Consider the following 23,759-nt stretch of genomic DNA (forward strand, 5'->3'; position numbering starts at 1 on the left):
GCTAAGGAGGGAAGGCAGAAGGGGGAAAATCTTCAAACCCTCTCTCCTCTCTCTGAGCCAACCCATTACATCTTCTGTCTCCCTTGAACCCTGCTTTGAGATGAGGGGATTCCCCTCTCTTTCCCTCTCTCCATACCAAAAGTCCAAATTTCCCTCTGGTAAAAACTTCCCTCATTTATCTTTTCTTTCCCCTCTTAGATGTATAAATGTATCAGCTCCAAAGTCTCTTGTAACAATGTCTCGCTTGGCTATCTTGTCAGAATGGTCTGGATACTTGAGTTGCTGTTTGAAAGATTTCCTAGCCTTGTTTGATTTTCCACTGCCTAGATCCATTCTGCAAGCTAAAACATTTTCCAAAAAAGATTTAATCTGTTCCTTGCTTTTCTTCATGCATTTGCAAGATTGTTAGCAGATGCATTAATTGGTGCCTGTATGTCATTGGCAAGGTCATTTCCCCCTACTGCACCTAATGGTGTCCCAGTATTAGTATTAGTGACTACATCATCCTTATTTAATCTATCTCGTCACCTCTCCAGTCTCCTCTTCAGTTCCCTTCCCCATGCTTTGTTTTCTCTGCATTTAATCTTGGTACAGCTCAGTTATAATAGGGATCTGACTAAACAATGCCTGTAATCCATTATCTATGACTAGAGCATGTACAGTTTTCTTTGGGAAGATCAGGTTGGCACCAGCTTTGATATTATTTAAGATGTTAGTCACTACCAAGAACACAACATAGACTTGGAGTATGATTTGCCAGAGGTAATTTACATCTAGATAATTCATTAGCAACTGTGTCCATCCCATAGTCACATTGGTTAATGTCCCCAGAACATTGTCTATTATCCCTGCCACTGTATTATAAATGATACAGTAGCCCCAATAAATGGCAATTATTCTTTTTTTTTTTAAACCCTTACCTTCCGACTTGGAGTCAATACTGTATATTGGCTCCAAGGCAGAAGAGTGGTAAGGGCTAGGCAATGGGGGTCAAGTGACTTGCCCAGGGTCACACAGGGCAATTATTCTTAGTCCAGAAGACCGATGTATTAGTTGTAACATGTTTCCCATTAGATATTTTCTAGGCTCTAACTGCTAGGATTTAATATTTAGAAAATGGTTGTCGTCCCCACAAGCTTTGCTTCTAGCTAGATAGGATCCAAGATGGCTAGATCCTATTGCTGACAGCCCTAGTACAGCTTCCCTTTTGCAATAGACTCCCTCCCTCTGTTTTGTAACTGACTAGAGTGGCAGTTGGTAACTGACTTGTTATCCCCCTCCCTTCCCCCACCCCCATCATGATGTTTTTGATCCTATGTGGAAACTGCCAGGCAGAGTTAGTGTCAAAGACTGCTAGCCTCAGGAGTTGTAATTGACAACAACTTCACAATTGACAGTTGGTGACAGTCACTAAAGGTTTTTATTTTCAATAAACGGGGTTCTTTTAAATCTGGGGTGCCAACTGTATTTTAAAAAAAGATAAATGAGGGAAATTTTTACCCGAGGGAAATTTGGACTTTTTGTATGGAGAGGGGGTAAGAGAGGAGAACCCCCCCCCCATCTCAATGCGGGGATCAATGGAGACAGCAGATGTAACAGGTTGGTTCAGAGAGAGGAGAGGTGGTTTGAAGATTTTCCCCATTCTGCCTTCCCTCCTTAGCTAAAGCTGTTCTCCCCAATTTGCTGTTGTTCCTCTTGTCCCCCCTCCACTATTCAAGACCAAAAGGTCTCCCCCTGATTCGTTCACTCCCACTCAGCTTGGGGAACAGATAACTTTTAATGTTAACTCAATCAGGTAATGCAAAAGGAATAACAGGCAGGGAAGAATGGGAAAAGGAAAGTGAGGAGACGGGGTCTTCTGCCTAAACCCTTTCCCCTCTCTCCTCCAGTTTGGAGGGAACTCAGGCTTTGGCAGCCTGAACCTCCTGAGAGAAAGTCAGGTTGACTCACCCCTGGGCAACAGGAGCTGAGGTCAAGTCTGCTCAGATTTCTCTTCAGAAGTCCCTTCAATGGGGAAGTGTTGGGGGGAAAGATTTCCAGTCACCAGCAGGAAAAATGGGTAACCCTCAGGAGAAAGTCTTTCCCCCAAATTCTCTCTTCAGCTTCTCAAGACTGAGAGAGCCTCACTGTTCTCCAAGCCAAAGTCTCCTCCTCCTCCGGAATCCACTCCTGGGGCCCCTCCCCCATCAAGGTGATCAATTTCACATACTCTTCAACCTGGCACTTTTTCTCAAGTGCCAGCCTCTGTCACATCTACAATCCCTTAAATTATTACACCAGTCTCTTCAGAGAAAAAGCAGCAGTTGAGTCAGCTTTTCACTCACCATGTGTCAGTCCAGTCAGGAACAGGATCCCAGGTCCTGTCAGCAGATCCTTCTGTTCCTCTTCACCAGCCTCAACTTGAAAGCACGAAGAATTGAATTCACTTCAGGAAGTTGTCATTCCCTTTTAAAGACATTTTCTCTTGTGTCACTTCCTGTGTCTTCCCCTAATATTACATCTACCAATCACAGTTGACGCTCTGCTTTAGGACTGCCCAGAAGGCAGTCATTCGATTCTGATTCATCATCCACTATCACACATGTGGGTCACAGACCTCCCCCACTCAAGTGTGAATGGGGTGTTTACACTGTGAATTTCAAAACTACTCAACCCTGTTCAAACCATTCTTTAGAAGATAGGATTTAGCTATTTCCTGATCAATAACAATAGAGATACTTGGAATGACAGAATCAGGTCTTGGAAACTACAATCTCCACCCTACTCAGGGTAACAGGATTTAGGAAGGGCCGCAACAAAGCTCAAGATTTAATTATTTGAGAATATGGCCTTCAACAGACATATGCAAAGTGGACAGACCTCTGGGCGGTCCTGGGTGAAGCTAGAGCCACCATTGGCACAGGCGAGACATAGGAAGTGAGGTAGAGGACAGCTGAGGAGTCTGGGGATTTCCTGTGTGGGGGAAAGGAGGTTGTTGGAGCCTGGTGCTTGGAGTGGAGGCCCTCAGACTGTTTCTCCATTTTGGTCACGTGAGTGATAGGGACTGATCTCTTTTCTTTGCCTCTGCTATCCAAGGCCTTGGACCTTTGGCTCAGCCTAAGCAGAGTGGGTATTTAAGCCCTATTCCCTCCTCTCCCTTTTCCCCCTCTCTCTCTTTCCCTCTAATACTTTTCTTCCTCCTGTTTGTAATTAAAACTCCATAAAAGGTTGACTGCTAACTTGAGTTTTCATTTAGGAATTACATAGCTGAATTCCTTGGTGACCTTAAATTAATATATATCAGTCTTTTAAAGTGATTTCCATATCACATTGTGGCTGACCACACAGGAGTCTAAAGAATTCTCTCAATAAACTTCTGAATTTTCTTGCCTTTTTACTCTACTTTCTCACCATTTAGTCCTTTTTATATCTCTTTGGCTCCTTATATTTTTCACCAAGGTTGCTAGTCATATTTGGATAGATCATTGTTACAAAGAGTTTATACAGGTGAAAAGTTGGCATGTGTAACTATTATATTGATATTGCCTAATTCACCTTTTTTGATAATTATCACTTTTTTCCCATTCATTGAATATCCCTGTAGATAATTTTGACAATCCCTTAATGCTGTGAAAATTTTGTCACCTGTTGCATAGATTTATTTCATTTAGCTTCTTTTCCTATGTTGTCTTCTTTATTAAATTTTATAATATTTTCAATTGAAAAAGACTTCAGGCCATCTGATCTAACCCATAACTGAAAAAGGATCACCTTCATGGTATATTCAAAAGACCTCATGTAGATGTTCCTTAAAGACTGTATTGAAAAGGAATCCATTATCACCTGAAGCAACCCTTTTAGATCATTCTAATTAGGATGCTTAAGCTAAATTATAAATTTTTATATATATGAAAAAACTAAATATATATTAGTTTTTCTTCTTCTTTGTTTTACTTTAGGCTAAAGGAATTGATTTTGAAAGAGAGAAATACAAAATCAAAGCTCCAAACCATTGTCCAGAAATTTAGAAATGAAATTGAGAGACTTAATAATGAACTAAGTCAATCAAGAAGTAAAGAAGAGGAGCAAAATGGAATGCTAAGAACTTTAGAACAAACATTGTCAAAAATGGAGAACCAAAAAGCTCAGCAACAGGTTGAAGAGGTAGCCTTTTGTTTGTCAAAAGTATTGTTAACGTTACATAAATTAGCATGGGTTCATAGGTCTAAATCTCAAAATACATTGTTGTTCAGATGTTCAGTTGTGTCTGATTCTCTGTAACTCCATAGGTGATAGCATGCCAATACTGTCCATGAGGTTTTCTTTGCAAAGATACTAAAGAGGTTTGCCATTTCCTTCTCCAGTGATTAAGGCAAAAAGAGATTAGTTGACTTGCCTAGGTTCACAGTCACTAAGTGCCTGAGATCAGATTTGAACCCAGATCTTCCTGACTTTGGCCTACCATGTTATCCAACAGAGATCTAGCTATACTGTAAAGTACATTACACTAAGCCAAAGTATTTAAAATGTCCACAAGAAAGAATCCAATTACACTTTGAAAATACAGCCTACAAAATTAGTTCCATGCCAAGTCTACCATTGCTTTCTGAAACCACAACATTGTTATGACACTGGTAAATGTGGGAAGGGCAAATAAAAGCTCTCAAGCTTTAAAATGTTCTGTAAAGTGATGCAAATTCAGGAATATAGGCAGTTTTAAAGAATTTCTGAGGGGGAACAACATCCTCTTTTCATAACTCCAGAATCAGGATTATCTTTACATGTGGACTACCAAAGTTTCTATAAAGCATTTGATATAGTTATATATCTACATCATCTGTGAATATACAATTGTTACTTAATTTATTAAGCATGATAAAAACTACCCAAAGAAGTTGATGTTTTTGATTGCTTGAGAAAGTTGCTGAAATTAAACTTGGAGGAGGGCTAATTAATCATTATCAAAATTACCATAGTAATCACTCTCATTTAGGTGAAACGAGTTCAAGAGGTAGAACTCAAAGCTTCAGCTGCTGAGAGAGAAATACAGCTACTTAGAGTATCCCTTCGGCAACAAAAAGAAAAGGTACAACAACTTCATGAACTTCTTGCCATGAAAGAACAGGAACATAGGTAAATGGTAACTAAATGGAAAAAGATTTTAAAAGTTTCAAATCACTCATAGAACTAGCAACTATCCTAATTTCTCTGAATGCCTAAAATTGGTTTCTGAGCTGGCTTTGGTAAAATTCTAAAGTACCCAGCATATTGGTGAACACCTTGTTATTGAGCAAATGGAACTAGCAGAAAGTACTAGACTCACTTTTTTGTCACCATGAAACTTGTAGTTCTTTGAGTCCCACCAAAAATTAAATGAGAATAAATAGTTATTACTTCAGAAGCAGAGCCAATCTAAAGTTACATGGGAGCAGGGCTTGGAGAACTAGTTTCAGAGAAGAGCTGCCTCTCAGTCTTGCAAGTGTTTTTGAGAATAGAGGCATACCCAGCATGTCTTTCTCAGTAGTATTGTGTCTGGGTACCTTGGCCAGCTCTCACACACATATTTTTCCTTGCCTTTCTGATTTATGTCTTTAGTTGGGGAGAATAGAAATAGATCTTAAATATGTACCCTACAGAATTTCAGGAAGATGAAGTAATGCAAAAAAATCAAGGTTAATTTTTGGAAGTAGGGTAGGCTACTGAATTTTTATTGGGCTTAAGTATGGACATATTTGTATTTCCAATTTTAAATTAAAGGTTGTGTATCATATAACATAGTTCTTGACTTTCTTAGTAGAATACTATATGGTTCCCCTCCCCCCCAACATGGACAGTTCAGCTTCTTTTTCAAGAATTTTCAATTCAAATACATTGTTCTCCAGATAATCTTTCATAAAATGGACATAAAAAGGGATAATCAGCATAAAAGGAATGAGAAGCCATTTGAAAAAAAAGGCATGATCTGTGAAAATTAAATGAAAATATGAAGGATTGCAAAGAAAACTATCAGCTTTTTATGTTTTGTTTTCAAATAAAAAACACTTAAGTATTTAAATTTATTGTTTATTCCAGAAAGGAGCTTGAAACAAGAGTGACTTTGAATGGCCCTGATTTCCAGAATGCTTTGGCAAAAGAAATAGCTAAAGAAGAGAAGAGGCATGAAGAACGAGTGAAAGAATTTCAGGAAAAAATTAATATATTAAATCAACAGTATTTAGAACTTGAGGATGAATTTCGTATGGCGTTAACTGTAGAAGCCAAAAGATTTAAAGAAGTAAGAATGATAGTCTCTCTCAGTGGTAATGTTAATTTACATTAATGTAGTATTTATATTTTACATAATACTTTATTTACAACAACTCTGTGAAAATGGTCATTCAAAAATTATCTAATTGACATTGTCAAGGCCTTGTTTTGTTAAATTAGCATCCTCAGCAATATGATATTCTTTTTTTTAAATTATATTTCTATTTACAAAAGTCCAAGCATTTATTTTCTCTTCCATTTCCTCCTCCTAATGAAAAAAGAAAAAACATGTATAATAAATATGTATAATCAAGAAAACAGATCTCCAAATTGACCATGTCCAAAAATATATTTCATAGTTGGCATATTGAGAGTCTATAGCCCTCAAAGGAGGTAGGTAGAATTCTTCCTCTTCAGTACTCTTGTATCATGGGTGGTTATTGCATTGATTAGAGGTAAGTCTTTCAAAATTGTCAGTTAGGAAACATTTATTAAGGAGCTGCTATATCCCAGGCACTGTGTTAAGTCCTGTGATTATATAGAAAGGCAAAAGACAATTCCTACTTTCAAGGAGCTCCCAGAGTAGTGGGAGAAACAGCATGAAAACTATGTACAAATATGCTAAATATATGATAAATTGGAGGTTAGCAATGAAAGGAAGACACCAGAATTAAAAGAGATTGACAAAGGCTTCCTGTAAAAGGTAGAATTTTATCTGGGCCTTGAAGGAAGCCAGGATATAAAGATGAGGAGGGAGAGAATTTCAGGCATAGAGGAAAGCCAGTGAAATTCCCTGGAGTGCAGAGATAGAGTGTCTTATGTGAGGAACAGTAGGGAAGCTAGTGCTATCTGATTAACATTACCTGGAAAGGAGTAAGGTATAAACAGATTGGAAAGGTTTGGGGGAGAGGTGCACGGTTATAATGGGCTTTGAATACCAAATGGGATTTTATATTTGATCCTGGAGGTGATGGAGAGGCACTGGATTTAATTGAGATGGGGGGTTTATATATTCAGACCTGAATTTTATGAAAACCTCTTTGGCATCTGAGTAGAGGTTGGACTATTGAGAAGAGACTTGAAGCCGGCTAATTAACCAGCAAGTTAGTACAGTAATCCAGAAGAGCCTGTACCAGAGTGGTAGCTGTGTCCCAGAGGAAAAAAGGGCATAACAAGTGATATTTCAAAGGTTAAATTGGCAGGCTTTAGAAATAGATTGAATATAAGAAATTAGTATATTAAGGAGTTGATGATACTTAGATTGTGAGTCTGGGTGGCTGAGAGGATGTTGAGAGTAATAGCAAAGTTAGGAGTGAGGAAGAGTTCAATTTGGGACATGGTAAGTTTGAGATTTCTAGTGGACATCCAGTTTAATTTGTCTAATAGACATTTGAAGATGCAAGACTGGAGGTCAGCAGAGGGGGTAGGATTGGAGAAGTAGATTTGAGAATTAATCAATATAGAGAAGTATAATAAATAATAATTAATCTTGGACACTTTATGCTACATTTATAAGTACTGATTAGTAAAGAGGAAAAAAAAGAGAGAAAGAAGATATTACCTGCCTAACTAACCAAAGTCTCTGGTTGCATTGCTGCTGCTTCATCAGGTCCTAGATTTCGAACTGGCATAGTACATTGTACAAGTGGCAGCAAGGGGGCCCAGCTGTGTCTACATGGTTGGGCCAGATAAAATAGCCAAGGAGTGGGCTTGAGTTCAGGAAGGGACTGGAACAAAAAAGAGCACAGAATATGGCAGTGTGATCCTAGCAACAGACTATGACAACTTTGAATGGCCACACAGTTAAGTATGAAGAGACTCGGCAACAATAGGTTCTCCATTTGATGATGAATTTTTTGCCCATATCACAAAGAAAAGTAAAAAAGTAGCCCTTGGTCCTATATCAGTAATGACAATGACAGATTATAACCATTTCTTAAGGAAGTTTAATCAATCTAAAATAATACAAATAATGAGGAAATCAAAAGAATTTAGAAACCACTCTTGGCAGAAAAAACTTGACCTCATTGCTAAAGAAAATGACAGTGGATCCAAAGACAACACTAGTTTTGAATATAGACACATTTGTAAAATTCTTCTGAAGAGGGCAGTTGAAGATTCTAAGACAGTAAGAACTAGTAGGTGAAAAAACAAATTTACAAAATGCTTGGAGAAAGACAATAGTCAAACCAGATCACTTCAAGTGATGAAGGATGCACTTGGAATTAAAACTAAATAGATGAAAAATGAGAAAGCACTGTCAAAATTCATTATATTTAAATTTTTATTTTTATTGTTATGCAAAACACACTTCCATATTGGTCACTGTTGTAAGAGTAAACTGATACAAAACCAAAACTCCCAAATAAAACCCTAAATACACTGAATGTGAAAGTTGACTCCAACAGTTCTTTCTCTGGAGATGGAGAGCATTTCCCATCAAAAGCCTTGGATTGTCCCAGATCATTGTATTGCTGAGAAATAGCCAAGTTTTCACAGATCATCATTGTATACAGTGGAAGAAAGTGAACTAGTACAAAAATGAACAGAAAAAAGAGACAGGACTGAATATTGCCTTTGAGAAATAATGCAGTATTTTTAATGACACAGAGTTTCTTCCTGTGGGAAAAAAATGGGCCATCTTTTTAGCATCAATATTCTTCTAGTGAGGGTGTATAGCTGCCTCATCCAAGCTTGGGGCTGCCTGCAGGGCAATGGAGAAGTACATAGTAAATATGAATAGACTGAGTCATGTAGTGAATTGAATTTCATATCATAAGTGAATGAATGAAAAGGCCAACTCTGTGTTAGGCATTTTGCAAATACAAAGCAAATACAAAGTCCCTGCCTTCCAACCCTCCAACAGATAGAGACAACTCTGTAGGAATTTGAAGCATATTAGATATAATGGATAATGTACCACTTATTAGACCACTAAGCTCCAGGGAGGAGTTTGAAAATGAATTGGATCAGGCCTAGAAGTTTTGGTCTCAGGCAGAGCAAAGTGCTCTCATACTTCCAGGTTTTCTGGTGGATAACTGGATAAAATTTTATTAGAGAAATATATGAGAATAAAAAGAGAAGAATCTAGTCATGTATGAAGGACAAGAGTTAATTGATGGACACCATTATGCTTTTCCAGTATTCACAAAATGCCAACAAATATAGAGAAAAATCACTAGCATACTGGGGAGACTATGGAGGATTTTACCGGAGAGTATGGCCAAACATTGGTTGTAGCTTTTATCATTAGAGGAAATAACTACATTGATGAGGAGAGATAGTAATTGAAATGGCAAAAGACATTAAAATTTGTTTTTTTGTTGTACCTTTATTAAACTTTTTGTGCAGAAAAAATAAATATACACGCACACACAATATATTGGGGAGAGATAAAAACCTTACATGAGTTGTGACTCATGACTCAAATACAAATAAATTCATTAATTCCTTAGAATAGAAACAGTGCTCTTAGATCTTGTTGCCTGATTGTTGAATGGTTTCTGTATGTGGCAGGGGTGGAAAAGGTAAAATGGGATGGGAAAAAAACAACCTTTGTATTTTCTCAGTTCTGGCAGCAAACACTGCATTATAGAAAATAAAAAGATTATTTTTGTCCTGAGCAGAATTCTTACGGGACATAAACTTACTGATTGCCTGAAAATTGTGAATCTTGTTCTTTGTACCAAATTCTTACTGATTATAATGCAAATGCACCTTTCCTTAGTAGAGAAGATGCAGATTCTACTACTTAATAAGTGACCTTTCACAAGCTCACAACCTCTCTCAATTTCATCTCTAAATGGAGAAAATAATTAACATGCCTGACTCACAAGGTTAGTTTGAGGAAACCACTTTGTAAACTGGAAGTATAATGCAAAATATGAGCTGTTATGTAATCAAAATATTTGAAAATACTATAAATTAAATTTACTATTTTGATCAAGATGCTATAAAAATAGAGAAAATGGAACCAAATATTGAATCAAATTAAATTAATACCAAACTGGTTTTAATGAAGAAATTAGAAAATAAAAATAATGAGAACCAATGATAGAAATATAATTATAGCCTTATATTCTCTCCTGGATATGACAATTTAGAAGGGATATTATGTATTAGATTGTCTACATGAAAACAATCAGGGATGACAGGTGTAGAATCCATGTCTTTAGAGATCTCTGTGAAGCAATCTGGGATATTTAGCTTGGCGAAGAGAAGTCTCAGGGAGGGAATGATAGCTGACTTCAAGGATTTGAAGTGCCCTTTTGTAGATGAAGGATTAGATTTGTTCTGTTTGACTTGAAGAATAGAACCAGCAGCAGTGGTGGAAATTGCAAAGAATTAATTTAATCTTGATGTGGGGGTGAGGGGGTGGGAAGAAAATTCAACCTCCTAAGAATTAGTCCAAAAGTGGAATAAATAAGCTGAGATTTTGAGTATGGGGAGGCATTTTTAGATTGGTATTGGGCAAAGTGATTGTTGGGATCCCTTCCAACTATAAATTCTATTATTCTGTAAAAATTTAAAGAACAAATTGTTTTCAGACTTGACAATTATCTAATGCCCCTTAGGGTATATGAAGAATGTTCCAAATTATGACTATCCTGCAAAATATATGAAACCAAATGACAGGCCTATTTAAGACAAAATTCTGATTTTTCGTAACTACAGAGACTCAAATTTTGTTATCCAAAAGACTTTGCATACAGGCATAAATACACTCAGATGTTCATTTTTGCATTCTTAGATGTATGTAACCACTATAGTTGGAAACAGTGAAGGAGGGCCAACTAATGATATAGAGAGAAGCAAGAACCTTTGAATTCATAGCAACTGCTGGTATATATGCATATATATGTACGATGAAATCCTTAAGGATTCTTTTATTCTAAAAAGTTTCAGTGTTTTTCAAAAGGTCTTTTGTGTCATGCTAACACCTTTTCCAATTGATTCTAGGACAACTACTTTGTCTTCTTGTACAGCTCTGTCCTTATCACTTCAGCCATCCTGGTGAGAATTAGACTATCAATAATATCAATAATAACATTTATATCACTCTTGGGATTTGTAAAGCACATTATATATATGATCTCATGAGCCACACAATTCTATATTCTCAGCATTTCTCTGAATACTCTTAAGAGGAATTATTTATACCCATTTTGCAAGAAATTAAGGTTCAGTGACTTGATTGTGGTTTACTTTTAGAAATGTATAAAATTGGATTTGAACCCAAATCTCTCATAATTCCAAATCCTTTGGCATTTCTGCTAGCACACTGCCTCTGATCCTACCTTCCTTGTTTTCACATATTTCTGAATGCTGTGGTTTTGTTTTTATACTTTTAAGATAGACTAATTCCTCAATTGCTTTCTGGTACCAGTAGTTCTTGGCTATTTTTACTGTAGCATAGTTTAGTTCATCATTATATCTTTTATACAGACCACTTAGTCGCTATTGCAGTAACAATAATTTACCAACAATAAACATTGACTTATTGTTTGTATTAATGTAGCAATCATATCACACATAGTCATTTTATAATTATTTGGTAAATCCTTATTTCTAATACATCTTTGCTTTCATTTTGAATTATAGGTTAAAGATGGCTTTGAAAATATTGCAGCTGAATTAGCAAAGAAAAAACATGCTCTGGCTCGGGCTCTACAAAAAGAAAGCGAATCATCTACTTTAATTCAAGATCTGACCTTGATGGTAAAAGAACAGAAAGCAAAAATTGCAGAAGTTTCCAAATCAAAATTGGAAACAACATCAAATTTAAAGGCAAGACTGACATTTTCTTTTTATTTTCCTACAGGTTTAGAGAGACTTAATAATTTATTTTTAATTTAGTTTTGATATGATTTTTCAGAAATCCTCATGTTCCCTCCCCTCAATTTAATACTTTATATTTAAAAGTTTTCTTTAATGACTTTGCCTATATTTCAAAATGACAAATTTTAGTTTTTTTTTCCCCCAAAATAACCTTTGGAACAGACATATATCTGGTTGGTGAAAAATTATTTCCTCATTTTTATTGATGAATTTCGCCTTTCAGGGTGCTGAAGTAAAAGGTGCCCTAAAGAAGTAGCATTTAGCCAACATTTATGACAACCTTCAAAGACTATGTTTAGTTTAAAAAAATTGAACTTTTAAAGTTGTGAAAAACTTTCCTTTGTGTTTTGAGTATTTTATGTTCAAACAAAATCAGTGCAGCTAAGAGTAGATGGGAGACAGTTAATGGGGGGGGGCGTGTAAAAATTAAAATTAATCTACAATAATTTCAAATATTATATTTTATAAGATTTATTAATAATCACTAGAAGTAACAAAATAAAACCATGTGCCCATGGCTAATCTACCTATTCAAACAGCCTACTCCACCAGTCTCCAATAGGAAGCAAAGAGTGAGAGATCAGGAATCCCAGCAAATTTATCCCCCTGTCTACATCAGCACCTAATGACAGGAAGTCAATGGGCTCCTGGGAAATGTAGTTCAAAGACGCAAGATTTCCAATTACACATTTCCCCCTGAGATCTATTTGAAGACTGCTCTCTCCAATGGATCTTATAAACATAACCAAGTTTTAAATTAAAATTATTTGGAAATAAAAGGGAAAGAGAACAAAACCAATGATTGCTAGGCACATCGACAAAAACCAATTAGGGGGCAGTCCCCTTCGGCATAAGAGTATATATACAAAACAAATGCATTCAACTCCACACAGTTCAAATCACCACATCCCAAAATTCACTGAATCTTCCGGTGCAGCATGTAGTCTGTGCAGGCATCTTCATGGCACCTTCTCCAAACAGTTCACTTTCTGGATTCAGAGGTAGCATGTTTCTTATCCTAAAATTACTCTAAAAAATTATTTATATTTTGTATTATAGGATAATTACATGGGGTGAAGCAGGGTATGGAAATCATTGCAGCATATTTCACTGATAAAAGGAGAAATTATATTCTCAGGTGCTTCCCAGAAGAAATCCATGCTATTAGTGACCCTAGGAACAAACATTTTCAAATCACCATAGAGAAATGCAAATTTAAACAACTCCTAGGTTTTACCACATACTTACCATATTAGCAAAGTCAACAAAAAAGTAAAATGATAAATATTGGAGGGGCTGTGGGGAAAAAAATATTCTGCTGGTAGAATTGGTTCAGCTATTCTGGAAAGCAGTTTTAAACATCCCTAAAAATTACCAAATTCTGCATACCCTTTGATGGATTGATACCAAAAATTTATAGCATCTCTTTTTGTGGTGGCAAAGAACTGGAAACTAAGGGATGCCCATTATTTGGAGAATGATTAAAATTTTATTTTATTTTTTTTTAAATATATTTTATTTGATCATTTCCAAGCATTATTCGTTAAAGACATAGATCATTTTCTTTTCCTCCCCCCCACCCCCCATAGCCGACGCGTAAGTCCACTGGGCATTAGATGTTTTCTTGATTTGAACCCATTGCTTTGTTGATAGTATTTGCATTAGAGTGTTCATTTAAAGTCTATCCTCTGTCATGTCCCCTCAACCTCTGTATTCAGGCAGTTGCTTTTTCTCGGTGTTTCCACTCCCATAGTTTATCCTTTGCTTATGAATGGTGTTTTTTTTTTCTCCTGGATCCCTGAAAGTTGTTCAGGGACATTACACCGCCCCTAATGGAGAAGTCCATTACGTTCGATTATACCACAGTGTATTAGTCTCTGTGTACAATGTTCTCCTGGTTCTGCTCCTCTCGCTCTGCATCACTTCCTGGAGGTTGTTCCAGTCTCCATGGAACTTCTCCACTTTATTATTCCTTTGAGCACAATAGTATTCCATCACCAACATATACCACAGTTTGTTCAGCCATTCCCCAATTGATGGGCATCCCCTCGTTTTCCAGTTTTGGGCCACCACAAATAAAATTTTATTTTATATGAATATATTGAAATACTATTGCATCTTAAGAAATGATGGATTCAAGAGAAACTTGGTAAGACCTGTATCATCCAGTGCAGTGTGAAGTAAGAAGAACCAGGAGAACAATATACACAACTTTAACAACATTGTAAGCATAAAAGAACCTTGAAAGACTTAAGATATTTATGTAATACAATGACCAACTATGATTTCACAGTACCAACAATGATTATGACAAACAGTGCTACCCATTTCTGTACGACAGAAGAGAAGAACTTAGGATGCAGGATGAGGCATACATTTTGGACATTACCAATGTGGACATTTATTTTTCTTAATGATGGATATTGTTATAAGGATTTGTGTTTTTTCTTTTCTGGGAAGGAGGGGAGGAAAAGGGAAGATGGACAGTGAATGTCTATTAATTGAAAAAAATTAATTAAAATATATTTTATGTACCTAGAATCGAATCTGTACCCTTGAAACCATGATTGAGGAGGACAAGCAAAAGAGTGTTCAAATAGAACTTCTTAAGCAGGAAAAATCACAGCTTACTTCTCAACTAACAGCCCAGGAATCAATAATTGATGGTTTAAGAGCAGAAAGAAAAATATGGGGACAGGAGCTGGCACAACAGGGTAAAAAATAAGTTTCTAAAAGGCAAAACAACAAGACTGTTTTTTAGTTCTAAATCAAGGGGTAAAATTCATTTTGTTGCCAACAAAAAAGTAAATTTTTTTAATGTTGCTCAAATTTTGGTTTTATTCACATAAATTAACTTTTATTATGTATCACATGATCTAAAAGTAGGAATCTTGATCAATTTATTGGAATTAAAAAATTTCCAGGTTAACAATCACCTATCCATCTATCTACCTTTGCCATTGTTTCAGTTCTTTTGAATATATATTATTAGTAGAACACAATATGTCTCATGATGTATTTATAGAATGTAATGTAATTTCATCCACCCAAGTTTTTGATGTCTCCTTGCTCTTTCAGTTCATCATTTTTGTTACATCTTTATTTCAGTCATTCAGTCAATAAGTATTTATTAAAACTACTCTGCTAGGTACAAAAGATTCAAGCCATGAAAGTAAGGCAGTCTTACTGCCTTTGAGAGCTTATTACGTTCTACTTCACAATTTTGGCCTATGGTCAACTTTGAACATCTGATATCCTTCAAGACAAAAAGTATAGATACTGTATTTGAATTATTTAATATGTAAAATGAAATGAGTAGCCATTTGGCAGAGTAGATTGAGAACTGGACTTGGAATCAGGAAGACTCAGCTTCATGAGTTCACATCCAGCTTTAGAAGCTTATTTACTAGCTTTGTGACTCTGGGAAAGTAACTTAAATCTATTTGCTTCTGTTTCCTCATCTGTAAAAGGAATTGAGAAGGCTATGGCAAATCACTCCAATATCTTTGCCAAGAAAACTCCAGATTGGGTCATGAGGAGTCAGACACAACTGAGATGATTGAACAAAAATAACAAAAGAGTCAACAAACATTTATTAAATGCTTATGTGCCAGGCACTAATCTAAACCCTGGGAATACAAGTAGTCATTGCCCTAAAGGGGTTTATGTTTTAATGGAGGAAGATAACAGAAAAATAAACTGAATGTGGAAATTTCAAGGGAAGGTCCATTGAGACCTCAGATTTGAATAAAGATGTGGTTGGCCTCAATGTTTTTCTTCCTGATTAAAAGGCCATTTTTCTATCCACTAAGCCATGCCAATAACTATGGCAATGCTAATTATGATATTGTCAGCTAAGACTTTTAATATTTTATACATTGTATTGATATCTTAATCTCAGAACCACTAGCTTCCTCAAGGCTCAGCTCAGTACCACCACTAGGACTATAACTCAAAGAGATCGAAGGAAGAGAAAAAGGGAGAAAAATATGTATAAAATAATTATTGCAACTCTTTTAAGTTTTAAAAAAACTTTAGACCAAGGAAACCAAGGGAGTACCCATCACTTGGGAAATAAACAATTATGCATATGAATGTAAAGGTATACTGTTGTGGCAGAGAAATAATAAAAGGAATCATTTGAGAAAGCTTACAATATAGAATAAGTCATCAGTTTTAAAAATGTGACCAGTATAGGAATTTATTTTGCCTAACTTTGCATATTTATTATAGGATTTAGGGGCTCAGTTATTTTTTAATTGTGGGGAATGGAAAGAAAATAAATACATGTTTACTGAAAAAAATTATTTAAAGCCATTCTAAAAAAAGACTAAAGAAAATAAGCAAATATGGCCCAAAGTTTTGTTTTGTTTTGTTTTGCTTTGTTTTTAAAAGAAAAACAACAAAGTAAAGCCCAGCTCAAATGCTACTTGAGGGCAATCCTGATTCTTCCAGGTGTTAATATCCCCTTCTCAAAAATTTTTTTGTATTTAAACAGTAAAATATAAGCTCCTGAGAACAGGAACTTCTTTGTTTTTGTTATTGTATCCTAGCACTTAGTACAATGTCTGACATTTAGTTCTTAATAAATGATGCCTTTTTTTAAACCCTTACTTTCCATAATAGAATTGATATTAAGTGTTGGTTTCAAGGCAGAAGAACAGTAAGGGCTAGGCTGGGTTTAAGTGACTTGCCCAGGGTCACACAGCTTAGGAAGTCTCTGATCAAATTTGAACCGAAGATCACCTGTCTGTAGTTCTAACTCTATCCACTGAGCCACCAGCTGCTCCATAAATGCTATTTGTTTGATTAATAATTAAAAGTATAGTATAATAGCATTCAATTGTCAATTGAATTTACTATGGAAATTTATTTTAAAAGTCATTTTAAATGTACTGAATGTTTTAGTCAAGCAGTTCTTTAGTATTTGAAGTATATAACACTATATGCTCACTCATTTGGAGATTTTAAAAAGAGCATTTTAAGTCATTAAAGGAAAAAGTTTTGGATTTTATTTTCTCTTCACAATGAAGTATGGTAATTTCCTTAATTCAGATCTATTTCTTTGGAAAAATAATTAAAATGTATAAAGTTTATTTGAAATATTCAGAATATTCATTATGCATTCCATTTTGATAATCTTTGCATTTTTTTATTAAGGAGTGTCTCTAGCGCAAGATCGTGGAAAATTGGAGGCAAAAATTGAAGTTTTAACTACAGAGAATGAATCTCTACGGAAGTTAAATGAACGTGGTAGTGATTCATTAAAAATTAAAGTCAAAATTATAGAAGACCAAACGGAAACTATTAGAAAATTGAAAGAAGTAAGTTTGACATCATATTTATTTATTTATTTTGCATTTCACAAATTCTTTTTTTTTTGGTGAAAATTTTATTTAGTTAATTTAGAACATTATTCCTTGGTTACAAGAATCATATTTCTTTCCCTCTCTTCCCTTACCCCCACCCCTTCCCATAGCTGACATGCAATTCCACTGGGTTTTCCAGGCATCCTTGATCAGAGCCTATTTCCATGTTGTTGATGTTTGCACTAGGATGATCATTTAGAGTCTATATCCCCAATTATATCCCCCTTGACCCACGTAATCAAGCAGTTGTTTTTCTTTGGTGTTTCTACTCCCACAGTTTTTCCTCTGGATATGGATAGTGTTCTTTTTTGTAGATCCCTCTGAGTTATTCAGGATCACTGCTTTGCCACTAAGGAGAAGTCCATTACATTTGATTGTACCACAGTGTATCAGTCTCTGTGTATAATGTTCTCCTGGTTCTGCTCCTCTCACTCTGCATCAATTCCTGGAGGTTATTCTAGTTCACATGGAATTCTTCCAGTTTATTATTCCTTTGAGCACAATAGTATTCCATCACCAACATCTACCACAATTTGTTCAGCCAGTCCCTAATTGAAAGGCATCTCCTCATTTTCCAATTTTTTGCCACCACAAAGAGCACAGCTATGAATATTCTTGTACAAGTCGTTTTCCTTATTATTATTATTATTATCCTTATTATTATTTCCTTATTATCTCTTTGAGGCATAAACGCAGCAGTGCTATGGCTGGATCAAAGGGCAGACAGTCTTTTAGCGCTTTTAGGCATAGTTCCAAATTGCCCCTCAGAATGGTTGGATCAATTCACAACTCTACCAGCAATGCATTAATGTCCCCACTTTGCCACATCCCCTCCAGGATTCATTACTTTCCTTTACTGTCATGTTTTGATTTGCATCTCTCTGATTATAAGAGATTTAGAACACATTTTTATGTGCTTATTAATAGTTTTGATTTCTTTATCTGAAAATTGCCTATTCATGTCCCTTACCCATTTATCAATTGAAGAATGGCTTGATTTTTGGTACAATTGATTTAACTCTTTATAAATTTGAGTAATTAGACTTTTGTCAGAGGTTTTTGTCATGAAGATTTTTTTCCCAGTTTATTTCCCTACTAATTTTAGTTGCATTGGTTTTGTTTGTACAAAAGCTTTTTAATTTAATGTAATCAAAATTATTTATTTTACATTTTGTGATTTTTTTTCTAACTCTTGCTTGCTCTTAAAATTTTTCTTTTCCCAAAGATCTGACATGTACATGAACACATACTGTGTTCACTTAATTTACTTAATAGTTTCCTTCTTTCTATTCAAGTCATTCACCCATTCTGAGTTTATCTTGGAATAGGGTGTGAGATGTTGATCTGAACCTAATATCTCTCATACTGTCTTCCAATTTTTCCCAGCAGTTTTTATCAAATACTGGATTTTTGTCCCAAAAGCTGGGATCTTTGGACTTATTATAGACTGTCTTGCTGAGGTCACTAACCCCAAGTCTATTCCACAGATCCTCCCTTCTGTCTCTTATCCAGTACCATCTTGTTTTGATGACCACTTCTTTATAGTATAGTTTGAGATCTGGGACTGCAAGTCCTCCTTCTTTTGCATTTTTTTTCATTATTTTCCTGGATATCCTTGATCTTTTGTTCTTCCAAATGAACTTTGTTATGGTTTTTTCTAATTCAGTAAAAAAGTTTTTTGGAAGTTCAATGGATATGGCACTAAATAAGTAAATTAATTTGGGTAGGATTGTCATTTTTATTATGTTAGCTTGTCCTACCCATGAGCAATAGATGCTTTTCCAATTGTTTAGATCTAGTTTTAATTGTGTGGAGAGTGTTTTGTAGTTGTGTTCCTATAGTTCTTGTGTTTGTCTCAGCAGATAGAGTCCTAATTATTTTATATTATCTAATGTAATATCTATAGGGAAAATGGGAGGGATTGAAGAACAGGGCATATGGAAGGTTTTGTAACAGGGAATGGAGGAGCTAAAGGAAGAAAGGGAATATGGCTGCCGGTGAGGTAAAAGGAGAATTTCTCCTTTTCTCCAAATTTCTCCAAAATAGCCAAAAGGCTATTTTGAAAAATGGAGTTCCCGAGAAATGGGCCACTTATGATAGCCTGAGGGGATGTCTTCTCTATGTATTGATGTTGGAGATACCCCAGAGCAAGTAAGCACGCACTCTGCTGAGGGACAAGCCTCCCCCCCAGACCAAGGTTGCCCAACAGGGGTCCAATAAGTACCATTTATAGTTGAATGACTGTCTTGAGGTTCAGCTCCCTCTATGTCGCCTGAAATGATAGTCCTCTTATCTGACTATAGTTATTTAAATAAAAATGAATTTAATAGCAGGTTTGGATTGGGAAGATATCAGGGAAGAGGGAATTGGGATTTCCCTAGATTGGATTTGAGTCTCTCTCAGCTTTTGAGCTGAGGCCAGGCCTTGCAGGCTGGTGGAAGTTTTCTTTTATTCCTGTCTATGCTCTATCTGTGCTAGCTTTCTTAAATTCAAAGTCTTAGCAGTGTGAACTTCAGATTATTCCACCCTACTTAGTCTAACAAAATCAGGAATGTGTACATCCATACTTAAGGATTAAGTATTTAGGAAGATGGCCTGTGACAGACATGTGATAGCAAATGATGAATCAGAAACTACTGACAGACCCCTGGGCTGTGCTAAGTCAAGCGTAAAATATCATTGGTACGTGTGAGATACAGGAAAGTGATGTTAAAACCATCTATATATTTCTTGTCACTTCCTCTCTCTGGACTCTTTGATGTTCCATCTATATATTTCTTGTCACTTCTCCTCTCTGGACTCTTTGTCGGTGGAGAGGTAACTGGCAGCAGCTTGCTGAGCATGTCGCCATCATGGCGTGGCGACTGCTGTTGTCCGGATTTAGTGATGAGTTTTCCTTGATACCATACTGGAGGAAGCATAGTAATCTAGTTCAGGTGAGGCTCTTCTCTGAGATCTCTCGGAATTTAGGCTGATTTTTCTCTCCTTTACCTTCCAAATACTATCCTCTTAGAGAAAGCCTCTAATCTTCAAGGACCTCATGGTCCTCAATCCTCAAGGACTTTGAATTTGCCTGACACAGGTTGGGCAGGAGAAATCCTATACCTTTCCCTCTCTCTTCTCCTTGATTTCTTCCCTATATATTGATTAAACCACCATATATTTCCAAACTAATTCGGGTATTTTATTTGGGATATCCCCTGGTGACCAAAAATCAAACTTAGATTAGGTTACAACCCTAAATTATTCTTACAGCAGTAGACAGAAAGAGGAAGGGTTTTCTCTTGACTCACACCCCTAAAGACCAGCCTTATAGTTCAAACTGTTTTCTTTAAGGCCTTTTGTCTGATGATACGATCACAGGAATCCTGGTAGAGCACACAGTTGGGAAATTCATGAATGGAGGAACTTCAATCAATCCCGAGTTAGGGAGAGAGGCTCCTTCTAGTTCCAGGGCCAGGAAGTGAGTCCATCAGGAGACCAACTGCCATTCCCAGTTTGCCACCACCACCACCACCACCAAATGTCATTCTCAATATCTTCTCTCTAACATTCCAACTGCTGTTTGTTCCACCTGATTGCCAGAAAGTCCAAAACTTGCTTTAGTTTTCCTTTCTACACTAAGGTGATTTTAGATTGAATTTCTCTTTCTAATTCTTACTGCTGTGAATTTTAAAACTATTCCACCCTAATCAGACCATTCTTTAGAAGATCTTATTTCATTATTTCCTGATCAATAACAATGGAGATACTTGGATTAACTGAATCAGGTCTTGGAAAACCCACATTCTCCACCCTACTCAGTTTAACAAGATTTTGAAAGGTTTGCATCAAACTCAAGATTTAATTATCTGAGGAGATGGCCTTCAACAGACATGTACAAAAAAAAGGACAGACTTCTGGGCTGTCCTAAGTCAAGCTAAGTCCTCATTGGTACAGATAAGACACAGAAAAGTGATGTAAAAACGTCCATATTAGACATGTCAGTTTCTGCCTCTTTCTCTTTCCCTGGAGAGATGACACTGGCTGGCAACATGCTAAGCATGGTAAGTTTGCCCTGGAGCTGATTTCAGTTTCTGGCATCTTAGCTAAGCCTCTTTGGAGGTCAAGCTGAATCTTTCCTCCTTCACATTCAAACCCTTACTTTCTAGATCTCCTATCTTCCTGCCCGGTACTGGCCCCTTCCTTCCTCCTTCTTCTTAAAATCTTCTCTACTATATCAATTAAACCACCATAAAATTTGGCAACTGACTTGGGTATTTTATTATTTGGGATTTCCCTTGGAGAACACTTAAATTTAGATTTTTTTCAGTCTCAACCATAATTTCACCCTTTACACTGCTGAGATGTGTTGGAGATATATAGGAATGATGATGATTTATGTGGGTTTATTTTGTATCCTGCAACTTTGCTAAAGTTGTTGATTTTTTTCGACTAGCTTTTTGGTTGATTCTCTAGGATTCTTTAAGTAGACATCATATCATCCACAAAGAGATTTGATAGCTTGGTCTCCTCATTGCTGATTTTAATACCTTCAGTTTCTTTTTCTTCTCTAATCGTTATAGCTAGTATTTCTAGTACAATGTTAAAGAATAGAGGTAATAATTGGCATCCTTGTTTCACTCCTGATCTTATTGGGAAGGCTTCTAGTTTATGCTGATGGTTTCAGATATATATTGTTTATTATTTTTAGGAAAGGCCCTTCTATTCCTATACTTTCTAGTGTTCTCAATAGGAATGGGTGTTGTATTTTGTCAAAGGCTTTTTCTGCAGCTATTGAGATAATCATGTGGTTTTTGTCGGTTTGCTTGTTAATATGGTCAATTATGTGGATGGTTTTCTTATATAGAACCATCCTTGCATTTCTGGTATGAATCCTACCTGGTCATAGTGAATAACCCTCCTGATCACTTGCTGGAGTCTTTTTGCTAGTATTCTATTTAAGATATTTGCATCTATATTCATTAAGGAAATTGGTCTATTGTTTTCTTTCTCTGTTTTTGACCTGCCCGGCTTTGGAAGCAGTACCATATTTGTGTCATAAAAGGAATTTGGTAGAACTCTTTATTTTCTTATTCTGTCAAATAGTTTGTATAATATTGGGATTGGTTGTTCTTTGAATGTTTGATAGAATTCATTGTAAATCCATCTGGACCTGGGGATTTTATCTTAGGGAGTTCTTTGATGACTTGTTCAATTTCTTTTTCTGATATGGGGTTGTTTAGGTATTCTATTTCTTCTTCTGTTAATCTAGGCAACTTATATTTTTGTAAATAGTTTTCCATATCACCTAGATTACCATACTTATTGCCTTAGAATTGTGCATAATAGTTTTTAATGATTGCTTTAATTTCCTCTTCCTTAGAGGTCAGGTCTCCCTTTTCATCTTGGATACTATCAATTTGGTTTTCTTATTTCCTTTTTTTAATTAGATTGACCAGTACTTTGCCTATTTTATTTGCTTTTTCAAAGTACCAGCTTCTAGTCTAATTCACTAAATCAATAGTTCTTTGACTTTCAATTTTATTAATTTTTCCTTTGATTTTTAGGATCTCTAATTTAGTCTTCATCTGAGGATTTTTAATTTGTTCACTTTCTAGTTTTTTAATTTGCATGTCCAATTCATTGACCTCTGCCATATCTAGTTTGTTAATATATGAACTCAAGGATATAAATTTCCACCTGAGTACTGTTTTGGCTGCTTCATATAGATGTTGAAAGGATGTCTCATTGTCATTTTCTTCAATGAAATTATTGTTTCTCTGATTTTTTTCTTTAACCAATTTTGGAGAATCATATTGTTTAGTTTCCAATTAATTTTTGATTTGCCTCTCCATATACCCTTACTAATTATTATTTTCATTGTGTTGTGATCTGAGAAGGTTGCATTTATTATTTCTGCTCTTTTACACTTTTTTGCAATGTTTTTATGCCCTAATACATGGTCAGTTTTTGTGAATGTACCATGTACTGCTTAAAAGAAGTTATATTCCTTTTTGTCCCTATTTATTTTTCTCCACATATCTACTAAGTTTAATTTTTCTAAGATTCACTTCTCTTACCTCTTTCTTATTTATTTTTTTGGTTTGATTTATCTAGTTCTGATAGAGGAAGGTTCAGGTCTCCCACTAGTACAGTTTTTCTATCTATTGCATCCTTGAGGTCCACTAGTTTCTCCTTTAGAAATTTGGATGCTATGCCATTTGGTGCATACATGTTGAGTACTGATATTTCCTCATTGTCTGTACTGCCTTTTATCAGGGTGTAATTACCTTCCCTATCTCTTTTGATTAGATCTATTTTTACTTTGGCTTTGTCAGATATCAT

General features: G+C 35.8%; 1 protein-coding gene across 4 annotated transcripts in view; it reads left to right on the forward strand.

The window, feature by feature from the left end:
* LRRCC1 (leucine rich repeat and coiled-coil centrosomal protein 1) overlaps window positions 1-23,759 on the forward strand; it is a 76,988-nt gene that overhangs the window by 35,789 nt on the left and 17,440 nt on the right. For 2 of the 4 annotated variants that reach the window (XM_056824177.1, XM_056824175.1), the window contains 7 exons: window positions 3,939-4,143; window positions 4,973-5,112; window positions 6,052-6,253; window positions 11,185-11,238; window positions 11,827-12,012; window positions 14,603-14,777; window positions 17,224-17,387. In XM_056824177.1, the coding sequence (XP_056680155.1) occupies window positions 3,939-4,143; window positions 4,973-5,112; window positions 6,052-6,253; window positions 11,185-11,238; window positions 11,827-12,012; window positions 14,603-14,777; window positions 17,224-17,387 (1,126 nt within the window). The remainder of the gene's footprint in view (window positions 1-3,938; window positions 4,144-4,972; window positions 5,113-6,051; window positions 6,254-11,184; window positions 11,239-11,826; window positions 12,013-14,602; window positions 14,778-17,223; window positions 17,388-23,759) is intronic. The other 2 variants (XM_056824178.1, XM_056824176.1) reach the window with 1 other exon arrangement.

Source organism: Monodelphis domestica, chromosome 3 (assembly GCF_027887165.1).
Source record: "Monodelphis domestica isolate mMonDom1 chromosome 3, mMonDom1.pri, whole genome shotgun sequence".
Classification (NCBI taxonomy): domain Eukaryota; kingdom Metazoa; phylum Chordata; class Mammalia; order Didelphimorphia; family Didelphidae; genus Monodelphis; species Monodelphis domestica.